Here is a 25723-nt window from a genome sequence, read left to right as displayed (position 1 = left end):
ATTGAGAAATAAAAACATGTCTCTCACCTAAACAATTGGACCTTAAACAATTTCTAGCTCATGTTAACTGTTGCTCTCTTCTCAGTACCAGTCACGTGTGCCTGCTCTGTGTTTTACTTCTCTGTTCTGAAAGGCAAAGGCAGAGTGTCACCCTCACCTAGTTGAGGAGTGATCAGTCCTGGGGTACTAGCTGGCAAACAAAGATTTTTAAGTTATAGTCTTCCCAACATTAAAAGTGCCGCAAAAGTCCTAAAAGACCTAAAAGTCTTAGGTCTTAGAAAATTCTAGGGCAGAAATTGATATACAATATTCTAGGGTAGTAATTGATACATAACACTCAGAAACAGGTTAAAAGGTAGAGAATATATGAATGTAAATACTTAGAACGTATTAGCGTTCCTCCTTATAGATTGTCTGATCTCCTTGATACACTTTATTAGTGTAATTCTATTACGGAATTTCTTGATAGTCCTTTTCCCTCTTAGAGTGCCAAGCTAAACTATTGTTGTCATACTTTAACCAACCATCTGTACTTTGTTTAGTTGGCTGGCCTACCCAGACATTAATTTTAAGGGGCAAGCTACAATTTTGGAGGAAGACCAGGGCCTCTTTGAGATTTCTGCAACAGAAATGAAATCACTGCATCCTCTTCAGATGGTAAGCAGATTCAACCAAAGGCTGATGTTTCCTAGCAGATCAAACAGCTGTGTTCCTTGCTGATAGCCCTCAGTCTCAAGAATGCATGCTCCACTGAATTGCCAAACTGTATATTGTATTTTGTTTATATTATACAGAATGTTTGCATTTACTTTGAACTGTGGCAGGTTTATCACAACACATGCAGTTTTTAATAAGTATTGTTCTATGAAATTTTAAATATTTAATCATGTCCACAGTCTGTCTTGTTGATGCCCATTAGAAAATTAGTTGTAGTAGATTGTCTCTTCCAGTTTGATAATGAAGAATAAACTCAGCATTAATAATAAATTGGTTGCTCTTTCAGTGTTTACCTTCTTAAAGATTAAATAAGTGCCTACAGCATCTCTGTGGAAAACTTATTTATTTTTTGAGGAGCAAACTGATCAGATAAATGCAGGCTATGTGAAAAAAAAAAAACACTTGGTTCTGTGCCTTGGAAAATAGAAACAAAGACAAATGCAGAAATTCTAAGAAACATCACAATGTGCAATAGCATTTTAAACACTAACATTACGAAGTGAGGGCTTTGTGAGAGCGATGTTACTATATATAGTGTACAATCTTCATGCTACAGGACATTAGGTATGATCAGCTTTGCTGACGGAACTGGGAGGTAGAGGTATGAGATGGTGCGGTGCCCTTATTTAGAAAACCTAAGTGGTTTTAGGAGATGCATTTGGATATGGGCTTAGGAGTCCACTCTGCCAAGCGTGACTTCTGAAGCTGTTAGCTGTTCCCCTCTTCTGTTTGGGATACTCTACAGTTGCTATTAGGGCTTTAATTGCTTGTGTATGATCTGAAAGCTTCTTAAAATTTCTTGCCCCATCTATATTGATGTAGATCAATCTGAGTTGATTTTAGCTACTGCAGGGTCCTAAATTTACCATAATTAATTTTGACTGCTGCATAATTTATATGTCTTAACTGTTGCGTTTTGTTTGTTTGTTTGTTTTTGTAACTTACACATACCTTTGTTATTTTCCTACTTTTTATGTATTTACATTGTCTTTATATACCTTGTTATCTTTAGGGTGGACTGAAAGTAGAAATGCCTATGAACTTAAAGGTAAGTCTTGAGCTGGCTCAGAAGACTCAGCACTAGTCTTTTAAGTATTTTGATATTATATAGTTGACTGTATGCTACCTAACAAGTAGAGGCTGCAGTAGTTGGAGGTGACAAATATTTCTGAGGGCCCATGCTGAGGCTGCGAATGGGGAGTGAAGACAGTGCACAGAGATGGAAGGGCCCTGTTTTCCCGCAAAGCCACCCAGTGCCCGCTGTGTAGGGAGGGTGATGCATTTGACTTCTATTTGGTGATGGAGGTATTGGTTTTGAAGCTGGTGCTCAAGTGGCTCCAAGTGAATGCAGCAGGGATCTGAGGATGGTGCTTGGAAAGGGGCCAGTGCTGATGAGCTACAGCGAGGTCCTGTTGGATCGGTGTCAGTTTGTAAGTATGAGTGCCTCTACTGGGGTAGAGGCAGTGAAAAATGGGTGGCAGAAGTGACAGAATCAAGCATGTGGCAGGAGGAGGAACTAGAACTACAAAATGTGTGTAAGGAGAGATGGGAGAAGCCACCTCGGTAGTCAGAGATGCAGACAGCCTTCAGAGGTAAGAAGTAGCCTCTCCTGCCAGAGGAGGGTGTGGAGGGAGCTCTCCAGGGCCTCCACATCGCAGTTTATAGAACTGACTGCAATCTTCTCCATCACAGGGATGAATCTTTTAAAACTCACACGCCCAAATGTGTCTCTTATGCCTTGACTGCATGCCAGAATCATCTGAATATTACAAATATTTCAGCTTAGTTCCCATTCTCAGTATACTGTTTTGATTTTGAGTGAGGTAAAAACGTTTCTAAGTTTCCCAGGTGATTAAAATTGCAGCAGATGTTTCAAGCTGCTGATCAAAGTAATAAACGCAGAATTACCTGTGACACTCTCTTTGTGACTTCCAAGTTGTGCTTCCAAGTTGTGGTGAATCACATCCTCGTGTGTGTGAGAGGCTGAGACGTCCTGGGGCTTTTGCAGTCTGGCAGGTTGTAGGCATATATGAGCAGATTGATTTCATAAGTAATGACAACTTGCCAATTAGAAATTAATTAACATTGCTGATGTCATAGAGCTTATTCATAAAGAAATGCTGCTTTTACTTAGCTTGAATATCAACACATGCAACAATTACTAAGCCCAAATAAAACTTCATTGTATATATATATTTACATGCTTTAATTTTGCTTGTGTGTGTGTGTGTGTTATAGTTTCCTAAGAAAATCTAGGCTATAGAATTATCAAGATTAACATATTTTTAAGAAATGAGTTTTAAGTTTTGTTTAATTTTATGTATTTAAGTCTAGGGATTTATCCACCAATAGCTTTAATCCACCAATAGGGTTTTAATTGTATATAGATTATTCTGTTAGCCACAGGCAGGACGAAGGATGAAGTGTGGCCAGGTTAATACTGTTATCACAGCCAACTATTTAGGGCAGGGGCTCCTTCAGATGTAAAAACAGAGTCATGTGTGGTAACAGTTCTCTCCTGCTGTGCCTCTGCTTCCTGCCCCATTTATAATACACCTCCAGATGTGAGCAAAATGTGCAATTATCAGAGCACTTGAGCTTCCATTCATTTCTGTCTCAGAAAGTATTGCATTTACATTTAAAACGGCACACCTCTCTTCCTCTACAGCAAATATCAACAAGTATAAAAAGCAGCCATTGTTATAGGAGTATTTGGTTGTGAACTCAGTAGGTAATTCAGCTTTATGTACTGGAAGCTCTGCATGTTTTTGAATCTCATGGGTTACGAGGGAGATTTGTGTTGAGTTCACAAAACAAGAGGGATAAAAGAAAATTCAAGTATCGCCTATAAAACAGTTTAGCCTACATAGTGGTCCTAACATTTGGACAAACAGGAAAATATAATCCTAGCCAGGTACCTTAATGTGAGGGAAGCCTGAGAATCGGTGCTGGAGCCTAAGAACTCTACTGGCTCATATGTTCCTTGTGAGTATCCAATGCTGTTTCATATTGCAAAGTTAATACAAAAAGCAGAAGTTGCTCCCTGTTTATGTTCTAGGTGCCACTTATGTAATTCAGAATGTATCCATGCTGCAACATGAGCACATTAAATAACAGTGTTGTGTTTTTCAGGTTATCATTTATGAAAAACCTTACTTCTGTGGACATACCAAAGAGTTCAGTGAACATATAGATTCTGTCCCTAAGTTTTTAAAAAGTGATAAGGACTTTCGTGGCATTGGATCAATTCGTGTCATCGGTGGAGTGTGAGTGTCATATTTTCAGTCTATGATTTATTCTCTACTTCTGAAGATTAGCTTAAAAAATGTGCTAAATAAGACAAAGTTGCCAACCTTGACCTTACAGCCCACTTCCTTCTGTACTGTAGGAAGTAAAATGTACCACTTAATAGTGACGGCCTGCTTACTGGTTTTAAAGATTTTGAAATAGGAACTGTATTGTGTATTTAATGTAAAACTTCAATAACTAGCTTTTCTAAAATACTGTACAACAGTTGTAAGGTAAATTTGCTTTTTTATAGATTATGAACATGCATGAAATCTCAGGTTTTATTTTTTAAATCTGCTATTCTGTTGACCTATTTTTTTTTTTAATCTGCTATTCTGTTGGATAACTTATGTTGTAAGGGCCTTGGTAATGCATTACCTTATCAAAGAAATAGAGTGAGCCCTGCGATTCCAAAGTCAAAAGTGCTGACACTTATGGTCCTCTGTCCTGGAACCACTTTTTTTTAATTAATTTATTTTTATTATAATTTATTTATTTTGTACCCCAGCTATAGGCCCCTCCTTCATTTCCTCCCAATCCCACCCTCCATCCCCTTATGCCCCTCCCGCAATCCACTGATGGGGGAGGTCCTCCTCCCCTTCCATCTGACCCTAGTTTATCAGGTCTCATCAGGAGTGGCTGCAAAGTCCTCCTCTGTGGCCTGACAAGGCTGCTCCCCACACTCAGGCAGAGGTAATCAAAGAGCCAGAGTTCATGTCAGAGACAGCCCTGTTTCCCTGTGGAAACCCTCCAAAGCCCACTAGATATAAACACGGGGTTGTTGCTGCGACCCTAGCCTCAGTCATCATTACTGCAGCAAAAACCCTAGAAAGGTTGTAGCCAGTCTAGTCTTGGAGTTTGTGTCCGGCAGGCGTAAAAACACCAAGAGAAACTTTGCTCAAAGCTGCCTTGCTGTTGAAAGGCCAGTGCTGAGATGCACACAGAAGCATTCTCATGTCTCCCTTCACACATGGGTTATTTTGGACATGGTTCACTTTAATGTCGAGTATCGATGCGACATCAATCGTATAAGTTGATTATGCCCCAGTAGCAAACAATGCTTTTAAAAATACTCATAGGTACGAACCTGTCTACAGTCACCTACAGTCCTGTATTTGCAGCTTGTGATGCAAGCTAGTGACTTCCACATCAGCCAAATGAGAGTAGAAGAAAGTTACTGTAGAAGTGTAGATCATGTTGCTTCTTGGTCAGGTATGCCGGCAATCGTTTAACCACCACCCCTGAATTAAAAGCACGCTTTGTATTTAAAGCACAGATGCAGTTTGGGCAGACACGTTTTTATTCTGTTGTGCTTATTTGTTGTGTTTCTTGGTTTGTGATCGCACATGCGTATTGTTAAAACTGTGCTATCGAAGGTGTTGGTCTTTTTCTCACCCTGAGACCTAAATTGTTTCTCCTGCTAACTAGATGGATTTAAAACTAGTTTTCTGCCTTAGGAAAAAAAAAATTATCTGTTAAAATTTAGTGTGATGGATATTGTTAAATTTCAAAAATAGCCTTTTTAAAAAAAATCAAAAGATGATTCTGTGATAGAGAATACACACAGTTTTATATGACAGTCAAGAAGGAAAACACAATGTTCCCACTTAGAAAATAATTGAGTTAGCTTGTCATTTCTACCATTTCTTAGCTCTTTATCTGGTAGTGACGATATATGGATATGATAGGCCCTTCTTCATCCCTTTCCATCGTGAGGGTCCAAGAGTGGCAAGACCAATGATTCATAATTCCCTTATTGTACTGTAAGCTTTTGTACTGTTCGTTCTTTTTCTCAGTCAAACATAGGTCAAAACAAGCTTCAGATAACTTCTTTAATATGAAAGAAGGCTTAGACTATGTTAAACTTTCTGTGAAATTTATTTTCATATTACAGTTTAAGAATGAAATCATGTTACTACTCTCTGTATTTCAAACTCGCTAAAACTTACCAGCGTGTTTCTAGGCTCGTTCCACTCCCCAGCATTGCATGCACCTAGAGACGGAAGGCAAAGAGTGATGAAGGATGGCTGAATGTATACAGCTTTGTGCTGTGTACACACACACACACACACACACACACACACACACACACACACACACATCGTGGGCTTCAGTTTTCTCACATTTCTGAATCAGAAGGTCCTTGGCTGTGGAGGATAAGAATAGTCATCCTTATAATCTATCCATTTGGAAGGTCCCACTCTTACAGCATGGCACAGGTAAAGGATACTTTTTATTGGCAGCACATTTTGTGAGTCATTGATGCCCACATTGCATAAAGAGGTTAGATTCACAGAAGTTCACAGAGGAGCCTGAGAGCCAGCCATGCTTGTGTCTCCCGATGCTGTTAGACTAGAAGAGCAGAGGAAACCTGTGTCGCTGGAAAGGACTCTGCAGAAATGCCTCCTGTTTCCAACATGAGGTCTGAGGAGATGCGAGGATGAAGGTTTCCCACCCATAAGTATTTACAGACTTTTTAGTCGAAATAGAGCATTGCTGCTCAGGAGCCTTCTCGTGTTTTTCCTTGGGAAAATCCTCTCCATGTTTATTTTTATCTGAAGCTGCATGAAGGGTTCCCTGGGCTTAAGCCTTGAGTAAGTGATTAAGAAGGGAATCTCTCCTTGGTTCCAAAAAGGGCTTACTCAGTGTAATGAAAATGATTTCCTTACATCTCGATATGAGTTTGAAACTTTTCTCATTGGCTGTGTGTACTTTCTATTATTTCTACTTGGCAAATTACTCTCTGACCATGGTGAGGTATAGTACGAGTCATGCCACAAACACTTAATGAGCTTGCTCTGTTGCAATTCAACAATTAACCTTTTGTTGGGAAAAGCTTCTAAACTATAAAAGTTATTGATCCACGAGATACATAGCATTTGTCCTTAGTGCATAGAAACAAGGCCATTGTTAGAATACTAGATGAATAACTTCATCCTGTATCATCATACTTTTCTCTGACCTAGTTTTCTCAGTGGCTCAATTGAGTACCCTGTATTTTCAGGTGGGTTGCCTATGACAAGGAACATTTCAAAGGCCAGCAATTCCTACTTGAAGAAGGAGACTTTGAAGATAGCAGTACTTGTGGGGCATTGAGTGTCCCCATCATGTCTTTCCGGTACCTACAAGCTGTGAGTGTGCCTTCAAAACATTAATTCGAACCTGCTTTATCTTTTCATGAACATTGGACATGATTTCTGTTAGAGCCTGAGATTGTAGCCTGAGAGCATCCAACTGAATGGGAATTACCTATTTTTCTTGCCAAGGGTGATTATTACAGAGTATCTATTTTTTACTTTTTTATTTTAACTTTTTTGAGACAGAATTTCTCTGTGTAGCCTTGGCTGGTCTGGAACCTACTTTGGAGACCAGGCTAGCCTAGAATTCTTAGAGATCCTGCTGCCTCTGCCTCCTGGGTACTGGGATTGAAGGTGTGTGCCATAGCACCCAGATTACTTTTTACTTTTCATCCACTGATTCCATAGTCAGTTTTTGAGCACCTCCTTTATTAGATGTATTGTGAAATGCCCATCAAAACATCCAGAGCAGGCAGTCTGGTAGGGCATCGAGAAAATGGACAGTTGTCTGTTCTTCCTACCTGGACTGCATAGGAAAGCTGATGGCTCAGCTCAAGGTTACCCACATGAAAAGTTTTCAGGACAGACAGGAGGCGCGTCATGAAAGGAAAACGAAGGCGTGATTTTATAGCAAGAGATTGGCCCATGCTAATGAGTGAAGGGAGTTTCATCTGGAGGCAATCTTATTCATGTGGCAGTATCTGGAAATATTTTGGATTGCTGTTTCAGGGGATGTGGGTCTACTGACATCTAGTGGGTAGAAGCCAGGAAATCCTGCTACAGCCCTGAGTTGTGAATGTCTTCCCCAACAATAAAGTATAACAGGATGGGCCATGACGATAGCTCCTTATTCCAAGCCTGATGACCCAAGTTCAGTTCCCAGGATGCATATGGTAGGAGGAAATTGATTCCCTTAGGTTGTCCTCTAATCTCCACATATATAATACGGCACACACACACACAAACGCACTCACGCACGCATGCAAGCACACACACATGCGGGCAGGCGACAACCACACAGCAGCTTTCCTCTTAAGACCACTGTAGTCACATGCACTAAAGACTCTAGGGCCACAATTCTAGTCAGTGATATTCACTAAAAAATTTTCTCAGCCTACTTAAAAAATGAGAATCAGGTGGTAGCTTTAATGATAGAAATATTTAGAAAGGATGTGTTGGCACCTCTGACCAACAACTATGACTAGGACAAAAAAAAACAAAAATAAACAAACAAACAAAAAACAAAACCACCACAACAACAAAAAGTGCACCACCACCAAAAAAACCAAAAGCAAAACAAAACAAAAAAACCCAAGTCACTAGGTGGAACCTCCCAAGAGTTGGAAATGCAAGGAGAGACGTTAAAGCAAATATTACTAAATCAAGAGATATTCTACGTAGACAAGAGTTTATAGAAACATACAGCAGGAAAAGTGACATAAACACATTCATTTCTGCTGTATACAAAAGCTTAGAGCATGTATGAAAATTATGAGTTTTTATAAAAAATAAGCAAAAGTGCTCTTCAATAAAGCCTTTTCTGTGCTGAGTCTAAGTTAGATTTTAGGATGACATTCTAATCCTTATGAGAATCTTAGTATTTGTCAAGTATTAGTTTATGGTTTTACTAGAGACTTGCACTGCTGAACATGTTAGGGGCTAGGCCGGCTGAAGAGCGAGCAAGTCTTCTATAGAACGCATGTCGTGTTACCATTTGCATTGTTCCAAATGTATGGCCCTAAAGAGTACCTTCGCAGCGGAAAACTGGATTTCATTCCAGTAAAAAGGCTTATTAGGCATGTTATTTCACTGGCAGCCTCCATGTAGGGTCACATGACGGACCAGTACACATGTGTAACATGTTTATACAACTTTCAGATACTGTTCTGGAAGTTTATCTCTAACATGCATTCAGGTGAGTTATACTAAAAGCAATATACGGCTTTAGACATAAAATGTATGTCTATGTTGTCAAAACTCTTCAAACACATGTTACTCAAGTTACATTTTGAAAATGTGTGTATTCCTCAGCCAGGCATGTAAATGCGAAGGAGTGACTTTGACCCTGACAGCCTTGCTGAGTTAAGGTGAAAGCTGGAATGGCATGCCTTTATCCCATAGTCTGGAATGTCTGTAGCCTTGGAGAGGGGAAGAATAGCATTCACAGTCTCTGTTAACGCCCTGTGAAATCACAACGGGGATAGGCAGGAAAGCTGTGTCTTGTAGCGTCAGGTCAGATATCCTGGCTGCAGCACAAGGAACACTCCGGATTTACTAAGGTCAAATAGCGGATATGTTCCTTGGGGAGAATGGGAACTGTGCCATTTAATGATTTGAAGAGGACAGGGAAAAATGTATTCCCAGTTCTGGATGAGTCACTCAGATAGTCACGTGCTGCTGATTGCTTTTGAAGAAAGTGGAACACTGAAAGGAATGCAGTGGAGTTCAGACTTCAGGGTCAAGAAAGTTTTATTCCTCCTCTTCCTCAATAAAATTTGTTCACCATGCATGTTTTCCTTCAGTTTTATACTCGCTTACTGTCTAGACTGACTTCTGCTGTATGATTGTGATCTTTGCCAGACCTGGGGTCTCTCTTCAGACCTCTGAACCCAGGTGGTGGTGTAAACCACTGTTTCCTTTAAGTTAATGAATTCAGCAGGACTTTGCTGGCACCTGGATCACAGTGCCCACACATGGGCGTAGTATAAGAGCTTGCCAGCTGGACCAGCCAAGAGGGTTTAAAAGTCAGCAAGTTGCTGAGCCCTGTGGTTTGACTCTGGGCATAAAGTATCTCTCAGTTTTCTCTCACAGTTTTCTTTCACTTGAGACTGTAGTAAATAAGTCAATTTGCTTTAAAATATAAAATAGAACATGGCCTTTAAAGACATTTCACCATCATTGATCCTCCTTGAGCTAAAAAAAAAACCTACCTTTGCCTGTGGAATATTCAGTGACTTAAGTGTGCAGAGAAAAGTCAGGGATGTAATTACCTAGAATTCATAGGCCGACCCTATACATGGCTGCGAGTGTCTGCTCCACTCACCGCTAGAGTAAGGCATTGAGATGTTTTGTTTCACTGTCTTTTGGGTTGTTGTTTGTTTGTTTTGTTTCTTCTGGTGCTGAGAAGGCCAACCCAAGGCCTCATTGGTGCTATACAATCACACTACCCATGGCCTACACCCTCAGCCTGGGCTTTTCCGTATGTAATTCTATGTTTTGTACATGTGACATGTAGAGGTTTATTCTCAGGAGGTTGGAACCAGCACTGGCACATGACTGGGCACAAAGGCTGGCTTTCAACTCCAGCTCTGGCTGTCAGAGATGGTACACTTATGTGTTTGGCAGGTTTGAAAGGAAAATGCAGAATATAATCAAGGCAGGGTATTGGTTCAGAGGGAGAGGGGTACATGGGAAAAAGATGGAAAATAAAAGCTATAAGGCAATAAAAGCCGTAAAATAAAGCAGAAATCCGAAACTGGAGAGCTACACCACCAGGGCCATTCCTGCAGACTCCCACTAGACTCTGGGGTTGGGAGACAATGTAGAGAACTCAGGGTGTGTGATATATTTCTGTGATCTTGCATGCTCTCAGCACTTGCTTTCTGTAGTGAATCCTGTGGCAGGAGGCCCCTCCTCCCCTAAGCTCACTGTCAGATGTGTCCTGAAGTTCCAGGCCATTCCTCTCCTGGCTCTTCTTGCTGCAGTAGCTCCCCTACTACTGCAGTGTGACATGTGCAAGTCATTGCTCAAGTCAATGCATCCCTCTAACACAAGTATTTCTGAAAGGGCAGATACACAACACACGTGCAAGTGTCAGTCATTTTTCTACGTCTTTCTCCACTAAGCGCAGTGATCAGAGGCACATCTTAACTCACTGTGCCTTCCAGTCCTAGGATCCCAGCAAAAGAGTAAATAACAGGTATTCAGCAGAGTCAGAGGAACGGGGGATGGAGACAGGGAGTTTTGGTCTTGAGAAATAGAGAGGTCACTAATGGAGGGCTGCCCCCGAAGCTTTACCATTACTGGTAGATCTGGTTTTGTTGGTCACTGTTGACACTGGTTCCTGACAAGTACCAGGCTGAGCCCTGTCCAGTCATGATTGGATCCTGTGCTGAAAGCTGGTGCCTGCACTTTCAGCATGGAGGGAAAGAGGTGAGGCGTGTCTGGGCTCCTCTGGAGGAGGAAGGTTCATACTGTCAGCAGAACGTTGTTGATAAATCACTTGTAAATAAATCACTTGATAACATTGCACCCTCCTCAGGAAGCTTATCTGGGGACTAGAAAGGTGATTGTAGGCTCCTGAAATCTCATTCCTCATATGGCTCAAGGACTATGAGTGGGTGTGTGTGTGGTTTGTTAAATCAGAGATTAGAAGAAACAAGGAATGTGTTTTAGGAATGAAGTTTTATTTTAAAAAGAGCTGAGATGGTGGCTGATTCAGTATGAACCTGAAAAAAAAAAATGTAAGCTGGAAAGTTTTGGGTTTTATTTTGTTGTTGTTGTTTGCTTGCTTTTTTCAATGCAGCATGTGAAAGCCATGAAAGAGGTAATTCTTCTGGATTACAAAGGGTTCCTCTGGAGATAGAATTGAAAATTCAGTTATGGATTAGAAATTACTTTGTGGAAAACATTTTAGACAATAAATAATTAAATAAATAATCTGTTGTCTTTCACCCTGAAGTTTGATATGACATTTGATCTCTCTTTGTCAGCAATTTTTAAATCCTTGAAATTTGGCTGGTTGGTGGTGGCACCATCTTTAATCCAAGCATTAAAGAGACAGAGCAGGTAGATCTCTGCATTTTAGGCCATCCTGGGCTACACACAGAAACCCTCTCTCAAAAAACCGGAAAAAGGAAGGAAGGAGACAGACAGACAGAAAGTTAGTTGACAAGTTGTTTAGTGTAGGGTGATTAAAGAAATTTTATTCTCACTGAAGATGTTGTTTCTTCATTTTGAACTCTATTTTACTTGTCTGTAAGAAAGCAGTGTTCACCCAGAATTCTTGTACTTATAGACCTTATTTTTACAAATTAAGAAGGCAAGAAGTTTAGCATCATGAGGTATAGAGAAATTGACACCATTTTCTTTACTTACAAACACTGAACTAATAGGAAGGCATGTGTGTGTAGGTGTGTGCATGAGTTTCTGTATGTGTATGTTGGGGTGTGTGTGTTCCAATATGTCTAGACCAGAGGGTTGACACTCAACACTTATCTTCCACTTAAGCTTTCCACTTGATTATTCAAGCCAGGCTCTCTCGCTGAACCTGGACATCACTGATTTGGCCAGGATGAATGGCCAGAGAGCTCCAGCCAGGTGGAACAGCCTGGGAATACACTGTGCTCCACTGTACAAAGCTTCTCTCTGTTTTTGAGAATTTTATTCATGCATACAATGAAATATGATCTTAATTGCTTCCCATTTTCTCCTTCCAGCTTCTCCATGTCCCCACCATGCACCCCAAGCTTCATGTCATGTCTTCTTAAAAGTTTTGTTGCCACTGTGCTGGGCTGTAGGGCTATCCTTTCATTTCTAGGCTCCTCACTAGTCCTGGGACCTCCGCTCCATTTCCCCAGGTGAGGTGTGGGGCAGCGGAAGCACTGTTTTATGCAGGAGTCCTCCACACCTCGCCGTGGGAAATGGAACGGAGGTCACACGGCTGCTAAGGAGCTGACAGTGAATTTGAGTCCAAATATGTGTGTTCATCTACCCCGAGCTCTTCATCATTAATAGAAATGAAAGGACAGGACCTTAATCAACAAATATTACACATATTCAGAAAGAAATGTTCATAAAGAAATTATTTATATAGGTATCTATATAAATCTCTTAAAAGTATTTATCTCTTAAGATAATATTAAGAAATCTTAAGATACTCTTAAGAGACTCTTATCATTGGATAGAGAGAAATGGAAAATTTTCTTATTTGTTTTTTAATTTGATTACAAGTATCCTTTGTTATATATTATTTAAGTTTCTTCTTGGAGGGCTGTGATACAAAATTGCATCCAGTCATTGTAAAGTTTCTTAGTGTACTACTAATGAGTTTTAATGTTGCTCACGTGAGTGGCCCCTGACATTTTAGTTCACTGTGTTTATGTATAAAGGTTTTATAAGATCATAAATATATCAACTTTAAAAATAATTTTCCTGACCTCATTTTGATTTTGAACAAGTAGCTTTTTGAAAGCTTTAGTTGTATTTAAGGCTCATAAAACTGCCTCCTGTTGCCCACAGTACTTTATATTCTGACTTTGCCTTGTGCAGCTTTTGTTCAAGTGAGAGTCTGAGCATTTCCTGTCATTAGTGCTACACGTGATATGTCTAATCCTAGCAATTTACCTAAAACTGTTGACTAATTTCCGTTTATTTGACATGTGTTTTTTTTTTTTTTTTAAGATTAGAGAAAATCCAGGCTTAATATTCTTCTCTAAACTATATAGGAATAGAGATTATAACATTGTATTTCATGCCATTGAACATTCTTCCTGGAGTTACTTGTGTCTGACCATATGTGGAATTTGTGTTGCGTATGCTTTTTTAAACAGGCCTCTTCTTTCTTTTTAGAATTTTATAGAATCTTCTATCACACTGTTTGAATCTGACCTAGAAAGTGGGAAATTTATTGACATTACAAATCAGGAAATTTCTGACTTGGAAGAAATCGGCTTTGGCAGTGAAACAAGATCCATTCACGTGAAGAGTGGCGCGTATGTAGCCCCTGCCTGGAGAGCCCGGGGGAGTCAGCGGGGCTTAAAGCTGTTAGCTGCTCAATTCTACACTTTCCTCTTCTCCCCCCACTAGATGGGTTGCCTACAACCAGAAGTTCTTCTGTGGAGATCAGTACATTTTAGAGAAAGGAAAATACAAATGCTTTTTTGATTGGGGAGGATCAAGTAATACAGTCTTGTCAATCCGACCAATCCAGCTGGTGAGTGAAGTGTGGGGCGGACTGCTGCCGGAGGCGTGCAGACGGTACAGTTGGCTGGATAGAGCGCCGGTTCTCAACCTTCCCAACGCAGCAACTCTTTGATACAGATCCTCAGGTTGTGGTGACCCCCAACCGTAAAATTATTTCTGTCGCAGTTATAGACTGTGATTTTTGCTACTGTTACAAATCATAATGTTCATATCTGTGTTTTGCAGTGGTCCTAGGCAACCCCTGTGGAAAGGGGTCTCAACTCACAGGTTGAGAAGCGGTGGTGTACACCTTTGTTTTAAAGTGATTAGGTTTAGCTTCTCTTTTGTGTATCTGTATATAATAAATAAAATATCACATGTATTTCTGCTGGTGACAGAGGGGGGCTAGTAGATAGGAGTACACACCCAAGACATCTCTACGGTAGGACCAGTTCATTTATTCAGCATCACTCAGTGTGTCTGACTTGTCACTGGAGATAGGAGATGAATATGACTGCCCCGATAGCTCTTGATCTCTCAAGGGAGAGAGATTTCTGGGCAGTTAATCATAGTGTGGTTAGTAAGAGGATGGAGTGTGTGGTGGTACTGGAAGAGCCGGGGAAAGGACGCTCTGTCTCTGGGGGCTAAGACCTTGCCGAAGGAAAGGATCCCTGTGGTGCCTTACGGGGTTCTCCAAGCAGAAGGAACAGCCTGTCGTCGTGTGCACTCACGAAGTATGGAACACTCTGACCATGTAGTAAACTGGAAGACACACCCCAGAGCTGCCTAGTTGCTTGTGCCTTAGTATCAGAAACTGAGGCCCTTTCTCCTCCCAGGGGGAGCTTTTTTCTCCTAGCTACAGTGGTACTCCAAATAAACTAGTCCTGAATCCTAAAACCATTCCAAGAAAATTCTGTCAGTTATGTGGGATAGAAGGGGTCATAGGCAGGTGAAGGAACTTATTAGGAAATTGGTGAGACTGTTTTTTGAATGGTATTTTCAAAATATCCTGAAAGTCAGCTAAGATGATAGGATGCAATCTCTAAAATATTTTAATATGTCTTTCAGGAGCCGCTTGGGATAAATGAGCCTCCACATTTGGTATGTTTCAAAATATTCTTAGCTTATCATTGTTGGAGCGTTTGCCAAAAGCGTTTACACTTTCTCAAATCTCTCTCTTTCCCTGAGATAACTTTTATGTCTTTGGGACACAGCATGTTCCTCTTGCCGTGGGTGCCTGCGAGCAGAGACGCAGTCTTGTTAGCTGGATTGCCTGGGATTTGTCACAGCGTCCTTCCTTTCCGCCTGAAGGAGCTCTGGCTCTGACCTCAGTGGGTGCTTGGAGCCTGCGTGTCTCTGTCTTTCCTGCTCTGTCCCTGTGGTCGTCTCACTCACACCGCATGTCACACTTTCCCCAGAGGAGCGGAGGGCTTGCTGCTTGACGTGCTTATTGTGAACACGGGCTTAAAAAACATGTCCACTACATTAACTTGATTTATTTTCTGGGGAGGGTTGTGCTCTCCTGGCATGGTTGCATGTGTGTGGAGGTCTGACGACAGCTTGGGAGAATCACTCCTTCTACCGTGTAGACCCTGGTGTTCAGACTCAGGCCATCAGGATTGGCAACAAGCACCCCTACTCACAGAGCCTTCTCACTGCCCTGTACACGGACTTCTGATAGTTGAATCATTTTTTTTTAAAGCTCTAATAACCTTAAACTCCTCCCTCCTTTCCTCTCCCTTCCTCCCTCTCTTCATCCCTCATGTGTTCTCTCTCTTTCTTTCTCTGTGTTTTAAAAAGGAATTATTAGGTAAGCCTAGTGTTGGTTTAATATCTGGTAAGGGCTAGTAATTGTGTGTGGTTAGTACTTGTTATCATTCTGTGAGTATTAACCTCATGTATGAACATAAAACCTGAGATTCTGAATTTGCCAGTGTCATTATTACACAGCTGGAGGAAGGAAAGTAGACATCCTGTAGTTTCTCTTTTCATGAAAATGAAAGAAGGACCTAGATAGGGACAGAAGAAACACCATAGACGAGAAAGAGGGGGAGGAGAACACTGCTTGCTCCGTTTCCTTTCAAATAACCTAGTTAGAAAAATCCCTGTCTGAAAACCATGTGTAGTGACGGATGATTAGTGATACTCACTGCCTTAACACAGTGGAAGTCCTTTCTGAGTATGTACATTTTCTTTGTTCCTGTCATTGTCTTTACACTTCGGTTCAGCTTAATCATGTTCCCACTCACTGGAAATGCTTTGAGGTTTTTATTTTCTACTTAGCTGAGGCTGTTTGGGAACAGTTCCTTCTTGAAAATAATTGAATAGTTGTATTTAAAGACACTTCCTGCCAGAAACATTATTTTGGATTTTTCGAAGCCTCCAGCTGTGGATTTTTAAAGCATGTGTGTCCCCCTTCCCTTTTTTCTTTTGCTTTGTTTTTTTAAGCATATGTTTTTTGCATGAGTCAAAATAGCATGTGTACATAATGAAGTTAATAGGAATAACTTCATTTTTTTTTCTGAATTTCTCAAGTGCAGATAAATCATCCCATTCTTTTAAGTTCTTTTTCCCCCCCTCCCACTCCTTACTGTTTAGTTTTTTAAATGAACTTCAGTGCTTGGGGCAGGATTGTTGGACTTTCTTTATAGTGCTTCCAGGTCAGCTTGAAGAAAGGAAGCAGCAGAAAATGCCCAGTGAAATCAGCTGTGTTTTTTTTTTTTTTTTTAGCTGTGGTAACCGATGATGGGTGATATGTGTACAAAGCCTCTCGGTTTACACAGCGTCAGACCACACACACACACACACACACACACACACACTGTATCAGCCTATTTTCATATCTATGTTTACATAAACAAAAGCAAGTCTTGGGTGTGTTCACATAAAGTATTTTTCCTGAGTAAGGAGGCGGTTACATTTCCACGTTCAAGTCAGACAGGGAATTTTGTTTTATTTTACCTTAATTGTCTTAAGGGAAACTTGATGCCACTTGAGGGGGAAAAAATCTATAAAATGTATAGAGAGTACTATACATCATGAGACTGACAAACATACAATTGGTGGTGGTTTTGTTTTTCCCCAAACAAGACAAACACTAAATAGACTATGGATTCTTGTCATTATTTCTCTGACTTATCGGGTTATTGAGTGTCATAAATATTATTAGATTAGATATTACAAAATATAATTTCTTTCCAGGGGAGGTTATTTTGTATCAATTCTAATATACTCCACTCTTTGACCTAAACAACTGCCTCAGATTCCTGAGAACTTTCTTGAGCCTACTTGTGAACATAACTGTTTAAAATTCTTGAAATACTGAATGTACTCCATACATAATTGTATCTGTGAAGAAGAGACAAGGGACTTTCTTCTGTTGCATAACTTAGCCTCCTTGAGCTTTGAAGTAACTGAAGGGTTTATAATAATTTATGCCTTCTCTTATTTACAGGGCAATGGTTCTCACTCTGTGGGTCATGACCCATTTTTGGGGGGTCACATGTCAGATATCCTGCATATTAGATATTTACATTACAATTCATTACAGTAGCAAAGATAATGTATTGTGGTTAGGTGTCACCACAACATGAGGAACTGTATTAAGGAAAGGTTGAGAACCAGTGATATAGGGAGATTTTTATACAATCCAGAGCCAGACACACCCAGGAAGAACTATTTAAACAAAGAAAATTTTGCATGGGTGATCAGAAAGATAAGATGTTTTTAGTGTATTTAATTGAAGTGATTTGTGTAGAGTGTAATTGAAGAGTAGAAACAAAGAGGTTTTTGTTTATTTAATAGTCATTGTGTATCAGTGATGCTGGTCCACATGGTTGGGGGAAATATTAGAACTTCTCATATAAATTATTTTAGTGCTAAAGTAAATGAAATTACTTTGAATGTCCCTGCTGATCCTGTGAAATAAATTGAGCAGGCCATCTGTGTTCGGTCAGTAATTAAGTTACTAGATTTTTAGTTTGTCAAGTTAGATTTTATTACGTTTTCTTAATGTGGGTCGTGAATAAAAACTATACAGTAAAATGTATTTCTGAAAAATCTTAGTCGTAAAGTGTTCATAATTTCTGCCACATGGGCATAGTTTTAAGGGAAAAATGTGGCAGTATATGTGAAGAGATAACCTTGTCATCAGGTAGAAGAATTTTTTTTCTTCTGTCTCTTCTTCCCTTCTTCCTTTTTTTCTTGTCTCCTTCCCTTCTTTCCTCTCTCCATTTTCGTGCCTATGTACACTTCCATGGAGGAGACTGTTAGGAATAGACATATTTCCATAGAGTCCATGGTGATGCATGTAGTTTGAAGATAACTCACACCTTGTTCTTCTGTGTACTTAGTTTCTAAGCAACCCATTAATCTGTTTTATACATATATTGTCCATTAAAGTCTAAAGAAAAATAATATAATGACTTGTGTGACTGGGTTTTCTCCAACCTTAATTTTTCAAAAACACCATCATTTAATTTTATAGGAATTTTATTAGGAAACTACAACCTAACTATTTACCTAACTCTAGGTGCTATTGCACCTGGAGTTGGCTTCTGATACCCTGAGAATGCTTTACATGGATGGTCCACTCTGGACCATTCTCAGAACATACTGTAGGAGTTGCTCTCTGCTCGTGCACTGATGGGTGGGGTGGCCAGGCTGAGCTTGTTATTTTGCAGGTTTGGTCTACTGTTGACTTCACTGTACACTTTCTTACTTTAGAGGTAAAAGAAAAATACACTCAAACATATGTTGAACCCAGTTTTTAAATGTTAGCACAAAAATATTGTGTATGAATTTAAATTCCTCTGCTTATAACGCTAGACTAAATACTGGAAGGGGCTTCTAACGAGTTGTCTGATAACTGTAATATACCTGCATTATTGGTGTCTGGAACTTGACATATCCTGATCTCATGGTGAAATGTTGAAGAGTTTGTCTGTGTGTGTGTGTGTTTTGGTAGGCTGAGATTGAACTCATGCATGTTGAGCAAGTTCAATATCTATAGTAATGTCTTTAGCCTGAATGAAAAACAAATATTAAACCCATCAATACATGAAAAATACTCTACAAGCCAGAAACACATGTAGTGAATAAGACAGCTCTGAGATCCGTTTTCAAGTAGTTTTTCCAGTCCTTGTGTGACTTTTGATAGTGTTCACAAGCTGCAGAAAATTTCTCTATTTTCAGAAGTCTGTGCCTCATGTTTTATGACTTTACAATGTGAGGCATACATCTTGTTTGGGACTTCTTTTCTTGATGCCCTGTCTACCCAAGAAGGACCCTGGTTGAAATGTGGTGGGTCTTCTTCATAAAACTGGGAGTTCCTTGGTGCTTGGTGCTCGAAGTACAGTGTGGTTTCACAACAGGAAGTCACGCTGTGAAAGCCACAGTTGGTCAGGGGAGCATTGGTGCTCTCACCTCCTGGCTTTTTGCTCATCTTTGATATCAGACCAAACAAAGTTGGTGCAGAATGGGACTGCCAAGAAACAGATCCCATTAGAGGGAGATGAAAGAGGCAAGTGTCCACTGATGAAGGAGTCTTGTTTCTGATGGCTGGGTGTGCAGGAGGGCCATGTCATTTATTACAGGGTGCCAGTCATTTATGACAGGGCGTTCCTTGCTACTTTGCGAGCCTGTCAGTGCAGCGTATCCCTTGGGCCAGGCCAGTTAAGAGTCTCCACAGGATCACGAAATATTTATATACAGGGCCAATTAATTTATTCTTTCTGATTTTTGATCCAATGCCTCTAGAGCTGCAAAAGAGAACTTTACTTGAGATTTTATTATTTGTTTTACCTTGACAAAAATTCAAGTAGAAATATAGTGTGATATTCAACTATAGACTGTACATTTGAGGTATACTTATCAGAAAAGTGAATCCATAATCTAGATGCCTCACCACCCTAAATCTGGCTAATCCCACACAGTTTGATACAAACGATGATGAAAATGATAAATATCGAAATTTCATTCTCACATAAGGAAAAATAAAGGCACTCTAAAGAGAATGTCACCATTCTTCATACAGCTGTACTGATACTAAATAAAACATGCATCCAGTGTCCTGCTTAACTTTTATGAATGCCTTAAAGTTTACTTGCTTGTGATGTTAGACAGCCATTTCACAGTCAATTATTATTATGTTCTCACAGCTTAAAGCATTCAGTAAAGCAGGCTTCCAAGGCGAGTGTATAGATTTCATAAAAGAATGTGCCGATCTGACCTCGTTCGTGCCTTCATCCTTTAAGGTTCTCCGTGGCTGGTGAGTGTGTTCCTTGGGTCCTTTGCTCTTACCTAATAATCAGATTTTGTTTTTGTTTTTGTTTTTGTTTTTTTTTGAATTTTGGGAATTTAAAATGTTGGTTTTATTGAATATACAGTAAATCACTCCCCCCTTTTAAAGCATTGATCATTTGCTAATGAGTCTATGTAAATCTTGCTGGATTTATAATTTTGCTTATGTAGAATATTTAAAAATGCTGATTATGGGGACCTTTAATAGTTTTATTTCTCAGTGGTTTTTGTTTTGTTTTTTTGAGACAGCGTTTCTCTGTGTAGCCTTGGCTGTCCTTGGACAAGCTTTGTAGATGAGGCTGGCCTCGAACTCACAGAGATCTGCCTGCCTCTGTCTCTATCTCCTCCAAGTGCTAGGATTACAGGAGTGAGCCACAGTGCCTGGTCCAGTATTTTCTTAGATGATTTTCTAAAGGTTTTTTTTAATGTTTATTTTGTACATTTACTGTACAACAAACTGCCACAAAATAGCGGTTATTTATATCCAGGCAAGACAAGATATATTATTATTGTTTAAAATATTTCTATATCTATTTCACATATAAGGAATTAGGGTTCTGGAACCTTCACATCACACCTCAGGTTTTTTTTTTTTTTGTCATTTATTTGCTTAAAAAAAAACAAATACAGTCTACATGGCATAATATTTACCATATTAGCTATTGTTAAGTCAGCAGTTCTGTTGCATTCCCCATATCTCCAGTGTCTACATGATAGCAAATCTGAATTTCACAGTTCCCCTTCAGAATCCCTCATTCCCTTCAGAATCCCTCATGCTCCTCATTTTCCTTTTCTTCTTTGAGCTAGTGGATGTCAAGATCATGTTTTCACCAGAGGAGTAGCGTCCCGCTTACCCAAGCCAGGCAGAGCATAATTATCTGCCACACATCTCACTTGAGTATTTTTCCCAATCTGCCTGTATTCCTAGCCCTTGTTCAGGCAGATCAAGTTTACCTCTTCCTTTTCCAGGCTGTATACCATTAGCTGCTCGCATTTTCCTTACCCGTTCTCCACACTTTTCCTTGCCCCCTCCTCTTCCACCAGCATTCACTTAGCCATTTGTGTTATGCTTTGACCTCTGTGCCAGGGCCATATTGGCAAACTCCATCAACCCTATGGGCTGGGCTCATGGTGCCTTTCCTTGTCATGGTGGCACAAAAGTGAATGGCTATTGTGTTTAATTCAATGGCTAGGTACACTCACTTGTGGTGAAACTTTAAGGTACATGGAGATTTGCATTGTATATGTATCATGAGGTAGCTTTCTCTTAACTTTAAAAAGGATTTAAAACGTAAAAATCTTGAGCGTGTGGGATGTTTGAAAATAAATGATAGGACTGTTTGGTACACTGTCTGCTTTGCCAACCCTTGCAAACTTTGCAGGTCTTTGGTAAATAGAGCCAGCAGATGACATGACATTTATTCACTTTATAGGATACATTAAAATCTTTCATAGTGCCTGGTGGTGGTGGTGCATGCCTTTAATCACAGCACTTGGGAGGCAGAGAGAGGCAGGTGGGTCTCTGTGAGTTCGAGGCCAGCCTGGCTTACAGAGTGAGTTCTAGGACAAGCCAGGGCTACATGGAGAAGTGCTATCTTGAAAAACAAAACTCTCTCATACTGATACTCAGATCTAAAATATATTATTTCAGCAGCACATTCTTCCTACAGTCTCCCTAAATGAGTTCAAGAAACCTTTCACCATTGAAAAAAATTGTTAGCATTGAAAGGATTGACATTATTTGCTACCCACTATTCCAAAGCCATTGCCTCTCCCAGTTGCTGTTCATATGGTCCTCATGTACTTTCATTACCTACTTGCTCTCCATTAAGCTGCAAAATTTTAAGACTTGTTTACTACTCATCCAGATAGATTTTTCCAGCACAAACATTACTTCCTGGACCTCAACCCTTCCCCATTCAGAAAACCAGTGTTTTCCTTCTGTGTTTCCTTATAACTCTTCTAATAGGATCTTTTCTACATTTGTTACTATTTTTATATTTACTTCCAAAGGGTTTGAGAATTTTGCAGCACTAAAACATAAAGTCTTGTGAGTTCAGAAAGATTATCTGCCACTCAGTTGTGTGTGTGTGTGTGTGTGTGTGTGTGTGTGAGAGAGAGAGAGAGAGATGTGGCAAGGGCCTGAAATAGTTTAAGTACCATATTCTGGCTTTGAGTTTCGTCTCCACTAAGGTGAAAAAGAAAATGTTCTGAAAGATGAATTGTCATTTATCAAGTCAAAAGAAGCTTTTAGGTTTTCCTACAAGAAAATCTTTGTTTTCTCCTGCTACTGAGACCTCAGACAAATTAGTTACATATGCCTTGATATACAGTATGTGTAAGGGTAAAACAGTAAGTTAAGAGGAAAGAATTTTAGAACCACGGAGATTGTTTGAACACTGAGCTTTTAGGAGACTTGGCTATGAGCGCAGTTCCACCCCTTTCCAGCTATGGAAGTAGGTAAATCGGGTCATCCCCAGTGCTCAGGCTCCTCGGGGACAATGGAGGAATAATGATAGCACCCTCCTTAAAAGGTTGTTTTCTTCTTTTGGTGCTAGGAATTGAACCTAGGGTCTTACTCAAGCTAGGCAAGTGCTCTACTGCTGAGCCATACTTCACAGGATTCTTAAGCAATTATAAATAAAATAATGCAAACAAAGGACTGTGATTCTTGTCTAATACATTTAAAACCTTTGATACATGTCAACAATGAAATGTTTATTACATAGGGAAAAATGACAGTAAATTATAGTGCCGCCAGCATTCATTCTTACAGTAATTCAGAATTAACTTGGTCTAGGTAAATTATAGACAGTCCTGACATTGTTAAATTATAGCGCTAAAACTTAAATACACCCAAACTAAATTACTAATAACCAGTTAATTTCTCACTTGGGCTCCTCTTTTTTTAAAGAGCATCCTTAACCAGGTATTTGGTTTGTGGTGTATTGAATGTAACTCAACATGAAGGAATCACTTAAAAAAGAAATTCTCTAAGCTGTGTGATACAAAAGTGACAGATACACTTTAAAATAAAACTGGTTCCTAAAATAACTTAATTACTTTGATTAATCATCACTATAATTTAACCCCAGGGTTTTTTACCTGAAGACACTAAATTTACAAATGTCATTAGTGTAAAGCAGATGTCTTCTTGTTTCAGATTTCAACTCTGCTATTTAGTTGGTGGATCTTAGAAAAATCATGTTAACTTTTATAATCTTTAGTGTAGCATGTTGAATGTAGAAATGAATGTGTATCTTCAATTGAAGCAGTTATTGAGGACACCAAGAAATAATGTATATGACTCATACCCAGGCTTAATAAGCAGAAACTAAACAAGAGTAGTCACTGTTTATTGACCAGTACTGCCCAGCACCATGGCTGCTGTGCACTGGTTCCTATAGTTTGGTGATAGGGCAACCTTGAGAACTGAGTGTAATTTGAGTGTCTTACTGCTTGTTTAATAGCTGGCTCCTGTATTACCAAGAAGATGGTTTCTACCATCAGTGTGTATTGGAAGAAGGCCTCTACATTGACCTTATTTCCTGTGGCTGCCCATCAGCTAGAGTCCGAGCGCTGAAGCCCATTGACTACGTGAGTAATCTTCTGGGCCTGGTGATTGTGAGGCGACTGTGTAAGTTACCGGGGTACCTGAGAGGGGCCACAGATTCAAGTCGTTGCACCACTTTCAAGCTCTTTAACTCTAGACAAATTGGGTCATCCCTCTGAACTTGAGCTTGAGGTCTGCAAAGGAGGTGGCAGTGCTCACTTCTGCCTTACGGGCTTCTTAATGTGTCCTAAGTGCAATAGTGTACATGAAAGGCAGACCTCTTTGAAGAACAGTTCATGACATGATGTTAGAAGAAATATTACAGTGGGAAACAGCAAATTATAAAAACAAGAACCACTTCATTATTGGTTATTATGAAATTGAAGTTTGCTCATGAAATCATCCAGCCAAAGGTGACCTGTAGGAATGCAACCCTCAAGCTTTAGAGTAATTCGGACTGGTGCTTAAATCTCAGTTTGGTCCTCTTCCTCAGCTTGGTTGACATTTGGCAGTTTCTCATCTGTTAGCTATGACAGTAACAACAACAACAAACCAACCCTATAAAGCCACTAAAGTATTAAATGAGATGCTTTAAAATTGTTATAGCTGCTTAATTATAAAAAGGGTACCATCATTACATTTACATAGTAATTGAGCCATAGGACAATTTGCTATTCAGGTTTCCAGTGTATATTAAGATAGGGGGTACCATTAACATTGACTTCAATCTTGATTTTGGGAAACTAGGACTTTACCCCCTAATCTATGCAGAATTATCTGATTTCCCATAGCGGCTCATATTTGTTGAATGACTACATTCTTCTTTGCCACAGATGTATTCAGAAATTTAAGCATGAGAAAAGCAGCCCTCTGGGCTTTCTGTCCTGGGCTACTGTTCTCTAGGGTCTGTGCAACCAAAGTTATAAGAGTCCAGGATACGTCAAGATTCTCTTAAAGATGATTCTCCAAGAACCTGGCTGGTCAAAGTCTGAGACACACACAGAGCTAATGAGAAGCCCTGGATAAGAGTGGGAGTGACTCAGACCTTGCAACCAGAGCTGACTTTAGGGATAGCGTCCATGCTGAGCTCCTTTGATCTGAACCTAGGCAATTTCCTCTTGTTTCACAAGGCATTCCTGGAGAGAGTATTCTTGGTATCAAGCTAAGAATAGCATCTTGGCTGGGGAACAAAAATAGAAATAGACTTGTTGGTCCCTCTCACTTGCCCCATGGACAGTAACTCAAAAAGAGTAAGCACTTCCTGATGCTTTCTGTCTGTCAAGGGAAGACCACTAAAATGGTAAGAGGCAGAGACGGAAAATGTGGTGCGCTCAGAACAGGTCTCGACAGTGTTGAAAAAGCACTGAAAAATCACCCATGTTTACAGGAAAAGGGATTTTATTTTTAAAGGAAAATTTACTGATCACATCAACAGAAATAATGTCTGATGCTAATTCACCCCCAAAACAAAGGATGCCCTAAATATGAGAGTACCTTAATGAAAGGTTTTTTTGAAAGATTTTTAGTTTGGTGAACTGAATCAGTTAAATTTTGGGTAATCTGTACAAATACTTGAAAAGTATGTATGGGCATTTTCTGCCATCGGAAGATCATGTGAAATGGATTTAGTCCCGAGAAGATAGTTTTTGAGCATAATATTTGGTTGCAGTAAGGCATGTATGTCAAAATCAGTACACCTTGGCTAGCATTCCCCATAAAAGGATCCATCTCTCCAGATCCCAAACACATGCAGCTTCCATGTCTCCTTTTCCTGGAGAGTCCTGGACCCTGACCTGTTTTCCCATTTTGTCTGCTTTCTCTGTTTGTCCAGTGCGGTCCTAGAAAGATAGACCTTTTTGTATGTGCCTTTGGCACCACCCCGTGT

The 25723-nt window shown here is 39.9% G+C and overlaps 1 protein-coding gene across 2 annotated transcripts in view; it reads left to right on the top strand.

Annotated features, from left to right (window-relative positions):
* The window catches only part of Crybg3 (crystallin beta-gamma domain containing 3), a 109041-nt gene that overhangs the window by 53232 nt on the left and 30086 nt on the right, over positions 1-25723 (top strand). For both annotated transcript variants that reach the window (XM_021660555.2, XM_021660554.2), the window contains 9 exons: positions 543-657; positions 1730-1765; positions 3850-3983; positions 7010-7136; positions 13653-13795; positions 13890-14016; positions 15054-15086; positions 20144-20253; positions 23756-23882. In XM_021660555.2, coding sequence (XP_021516230.1) covers positions 543-657; positions 1730-1765; positions 3850-3983; positions 7010-7136; positions 13653-13795; positions 13890-14016; positions 15054-15086; positions 20144-20253; positions 23756-23882 — 952 coding nt within the window. The remainder of the gene's footprint in view (positions 1-542; positions 658-1729; positions 1766-3849; positions 3984-7009; positions 7137-13652; positions 13796-13889; positions 14017-15053; positions 15087-20143; positions 20254-23755; positions 23883-25723) is intronic.

The sequence above is a fragment of the Meriones unguiculatus genome, chromosome 17 (genome assembly GCF_030254825.1).
Source record: "Meriones unguiculatus strain TT.TT164.6M chromosome 17, Bangor_MerUng_6.1, whole genome shotgun sequence".
Taxonomy (NCBI): Eukaryota; Metazoa; Chordata; class Mammalia; order Rodentia; family Muridae; genus Meriones; species Meriones unguiculatus.
This window is presented reverse-complemented; position numbering and strand designations above follow the sequence as displayed.